Source organism: Microtus ochrogaster, unplaced genomic scaffold (genome assembly GCF_000317375.1).
Source record: "Microtus ochrogaster isolate Prairie Vole_2 unplaced genomic scaffold, MicOch1.0 UNK13, whole genome shotgun sequence".
NCBI lineage: Eukaryota > Metazoa > Chordata > Mammalia > Rodentia > Cricetidae > Microtus > Microtus ochrogaster.
This window is the reverse complement of record NW_004949111.1, coordinates 3,392,733-3,397,434: the sequence shown is the minus strand read 5'-3', so window position 1 is coordinate 3,397,434 and position 4,702 is coordinate 3,392,733. Positions and strand designations below refer to the sequence as shown.

The window sequence follows — 4,702 nt, the reverse complement described above, 5'->3', positions numbered from 1 at the left end:
ACTTCCTGCCAATATATGAAGATAAGCTAAAAATCGTTCCTATACATCTCCAATTTGAAGTTCCACAAAGACCATATAGATGCTTAACATCTTTTTTATTTAGACATATACACAAATTTGCATGCCAGACTTTAGTCTTCATTTTATTTGACAAATCTGAAGTGAAAACATAGAAATAGAAATGAGATAAGCAGGCATCCTCACCTGATATCATTGAGAAACTTTATTGAATTGGTGAAAGGAAAATACATTAATTTAGTTCGTCTTAATTCTATTGATCTTATTTTCAAATACAGAGAAAATCTCTCTGCCATTAAGTTTTGTAAGAGGGTTTTTTTTCTTTAAAAAATTGGTAACTATAATGAGAAACTTTTAGATGACTCTAACGCACCATCCTTGATCAAATGGGCTGTCATTTTAATTGCTCTATAATTTTGGATATGAATAGTTTTTAGTTGTTTTGAAACAGTCCTACTTATTCTCATTTTCAAACTAATTATGGCAGCTTTCTTCCAAGGTAATTAAAACATCCTCTTACAACCTTTTTAATGGATAGATAATATACTACACTTTTGCTACAGTTAAATATATGAGTAGCTAACAGAGGAGAAACATCTTTTCATAAAATAGAGGATCACTGTATTGATAAAACAAATTTTATTCGTGTTTCAGAACTTAATGTCTAGCTCAAATGTTATGATAATATAAATAAAACTCTTAATTTCATTATCAAGACTTTTAAAATATTTCTCAGCCATAGGTCCAGTTAGTATAGTGCCACAGTCATGCCTATCTTAACTGCTTCTTAGTATAATGAATAATTTTTAGAATATGCCTATAAACTGAAAATTTTTATAAAGATTTCTGTAAATATTTTAGTACAAAACTATGTACTAGAAATGTAATCTGAATGTATTTGTTACATTAGTTCTAACTTTGATGAAAAAAATTGTAGGTTTTAATTAGGTTATGCTATGAAATTTATTATTGCAATTTATTTAACAAATATTTGTATCTACCTTGTAAAGTCATTACAATTCAACTAAGAAACTTCTAAATACATTAAAGACTCTACTATAAAATATTCTTCAAGTAAGATACAGTTATCAAATATCTTTTATTATTTTTATTACTTAAGTTTTTATGATTATGCAATATTTCAATGTTATAGCTATATCACTATGAAAACTTCTACATTCTTATTGCCCCACTACTACAGTATAGTACTATATGTTTTTAAGAAAGTGAATTGGATTACTTGCAGAAAACATGTTTTGAAAGAACAGATTTTTCCCAGGTACTTAGAACAAGTTGCACAATGTATAATTTAATTAATGTAGTTATTTTAAAAGACATTAGCCCATTTTCTTGATTAACAACATTAACCTCCACCTCTGACTTAGCTATTTCCAAGGCATATTAGCATTGCCACACTCTTGTTTAGTCATAAGCTCAATATGAGAAATGTACATTTAGGCTGTTTATTTCATGCTCTAGTTAACCTATTTTTTAATTTAATTGTCCTTTGCCTCTGCTTTCTGAAAAATAGCATTGAATCTTGTAGCTAAACTGCACATTTAACATAATAAAATAACTTGTAAAGAATCTATACTTATGAATAAGTTCAACATATATGAAGCACCCTATATAAAAGTAGCAGGTTAGGTTCTACAATGTCTGCAACAAGAGTTGAAACAAAGGTTTTTTTTCTTATTTGTATGGTGTTGTATCAAATATTTCAATGTGCACAAAAGGATTCAGGTCTCCTAAATGGCTGGGGGAACTCATCTTCATAATTAAATCATCTTATTAGATTGATTGGGATAGGACCATGGTTCACAATTTGATTGTGCTTTAGCAATAGAAAATAACTATTAAAATACTGATGCAGACAGAAAATTTCCTTTGAATTGTAGTCCTGCAAAGTGGATCCATTCATGGCTAGAAAAGAAAAAAAAATGTATCTTAAAATTGATTCACAATTACTTTAAAATGCTGCCATTATTACATGCACATACATCCCCAAATTATTCAGTTGGGTATGTATATTGCTAACAGAATATACTCTTTTATATAATGCTCAGTAAAATTATAATCTCTCTGACTTAAGGCATGTGTTTTAAATGGCTGCAAGCCAGAAGAAGGGAGATCGGTTGTATTTTCTTCTTATTGTCATATTTAGAGGTTAAGTACATGCTGAAACATCTCTGATAATTAATAAAGATCTATCATCTGTGAACTTATATAAACATACTCTTCTATAACCCTTTCAGACCTTAACTATTTCATTGGTGACACAGAAATGGCTACTACACTAGACTCTTTATTTCACAGGTTCTCACTCTATTGTCACCTCTGAGGCACATGTCTAGCAATTGTTTCTGAGTCTTAACTTTCAGCACCAAATTATCCTTAAATGAAAATTATGTGCCCTGTGCAGACCACTTTTGTTGCTAACTGGTTTTTGAGTTATCAAATTCTCTTTATCACTTGATAGTAACAGTTCTCAATTAGTTAATGACCCAAGAAAAATGACTTTGAAAGATTAAACTTTGCATGTATTTTTATTTTTGCTGAAGATTTACTAAATATGGCTTACTTGCACTAGTAACTTAAAAGATTGGTGCTTTCATAATGTGTAAAAGACCATTAGAACTAAAATCATGATGACTTTATTATTACTGAAGTATTTGGGCTTATTTGACCATAAGATATATATTTTAGTGAATCATTTAACAACTTTTAATTTTAGTAACAACATTAGAGAAGTATTATTTTAAGACTTAAAACTTTGGTAACTATGTTTGTCATTACATAGTTACCAAAGTACAGTAAAAATGTAAAAATACATATATCATAAACCTCAGTTTCTAAATTGCACAATATACTCAATACTATACAACTCAGAAAACAAAACATTATTAGTAAACTGTATGCCCTTCTTATGCTGTCTTGCAATCAGCCCTACTTTTCCTGATTAACCACTTCTTGAGTTTACTAACAGTGGATTTGCTTTGTCTGTTTTTAGTATATAAGTCATTTGAAAAGTAAATATTAACATAACACAGAAGTTCCTTTCCACACAGTTTTAAATAAGATCATATATGGTTTGAAAGGTGAGACTCTGAAACTTCTTTCTGCCCATTGTACCTGAGAAATGTTACACATTCCTATGCTCATGATCAATGATTTACTATTAAATATCACATAAAACTGTAGAAGTATATAATTAAAAAAAACTCCAGAGCTTTTTTTTTTAATATTAGCAAGTTTGCTGAAGTTCAGCACTTTTAAAATTTGGGGATAGCAAATTGTTTTGTAACTGAGTAGTCCTGCACACCATAGGTGGCATGGGAGCACCTGTGGTCTATATCCAGTAGATGCCAATATAGTAAACCACTAATGAAAACTGAAACTGTCTAAAGACACTAAGTGCTCTGGAATTTAGAAGTAGATACCACTGGAGAGAACCACTGTGCTAATGAATGTCTATTTTCTCTTTGACAATCACTATTATAAAGGTTAACAAAGAAAGTAGTAAAAGTCTTAAGAAAATAGCTGTCGTCTATTTATAAGAAAGAGATTTTAAAATAATCACCCCCTTAACAATGGCTTGAATTACTTAGAATGGTGTTGACATCTACGTTATCTGGTCATGTTGAAGGGAGTTATAGAAAGTAAATATGCATGTCATTTGCATGGTTATTCAGCCTTACATTAAACTCCAGAATTTAAAGCTGGAGGATCTTACAATCTAGAGAGAAAACAGACACAACTCTCTTTTCAAATTTTAAAGCAATAAAAGTTAATAAGTATTCACATTCAAGAATACAAGACAAATTCTATTGATACATGACATTCATACTCCATTGCCTTTCAAGTTGTCTGCTGCATTTGATACTTTACCTAAGTTTTAAAATCTGTAAGTATATAATTAATTAAAACAGCCTAGAAACGCCCAAATAAACTTACATGAGTCCATTTATCTTCAGTTTTCTCAATCACGATAGTCTGTGTGTCACTTCCTGGTGGTATATATTCATAGTCATCATACAGGAGACCTAGGATTGGATATTGTGTCCTGTACCTATACACGAAAAACAGGTACACGTATTACAAAATAATTGTCATTTGTAGCCACTCCGATTTCCCGTCCCCTATTTAAGTCAATTTATCCCTGAATGACTTTTTACTAATTTCAAATGAAATGCCCTCTCAAATATAAAAGAAAAACTGTCACTATTTTTATGTTTAATAAAGGGGAGAAACTTTGTCACTGTCCATGTTGGATCATTGTTAGCACAAGATAATGATACAGAGAAAAGACAAAAATAAAATAAGAACCATAAGTAATGAGCTCACTCCATAGACAGTTGTTCATGTTTACAGGATAGAAAAATAAAAAACAAATGGGTTTCAGAAATCTTATCAAGATAAAGTGACACAATAATGTATGCCGCTGCCCTATCTTGAGGGGCAGACCTCTCTAATGCTATTCTATACATAGAAAAAAAGCAGTATTGTGCTCCACCTCTCACTATGACAGTTCCAAATACTCATTGTCAAATATATTTCAAAATACTAGATAAAAATTCCAACATGAGGGGCTGGAGAGATGGCTCAGTGGTTAAGAGCATTGCCTGCTCTTCCAAAGGTCCTGAGTTCAATACCCAGCAACCACATGGTGGCTCACAACCATCTG

General features: G+C 30.8%; 1 protein-coding gene across 1 annotated transcript in view; it reads right to left on the bottom strand.

Moving 5' to 3' along the window:
• Positions 1-3,948: 3,948 nt before the first annotated feature.
• Pof1b (POF1B, actin binding protein) overlaps positions 3,949-4,702 on the bottom strand; it is a 67,604-nt gene continuing 66,850 nt past the window's right edge. The window contains exon 15 of the mRNA XM_026789041.1: positions 3,949-4,087. Coding sequence (XP_026644842.1) covers positions 3,949-4,087 — 139 coding nt within the window. The remainder of the gene's footprint in view (positions 4,088-4,702) is intronic.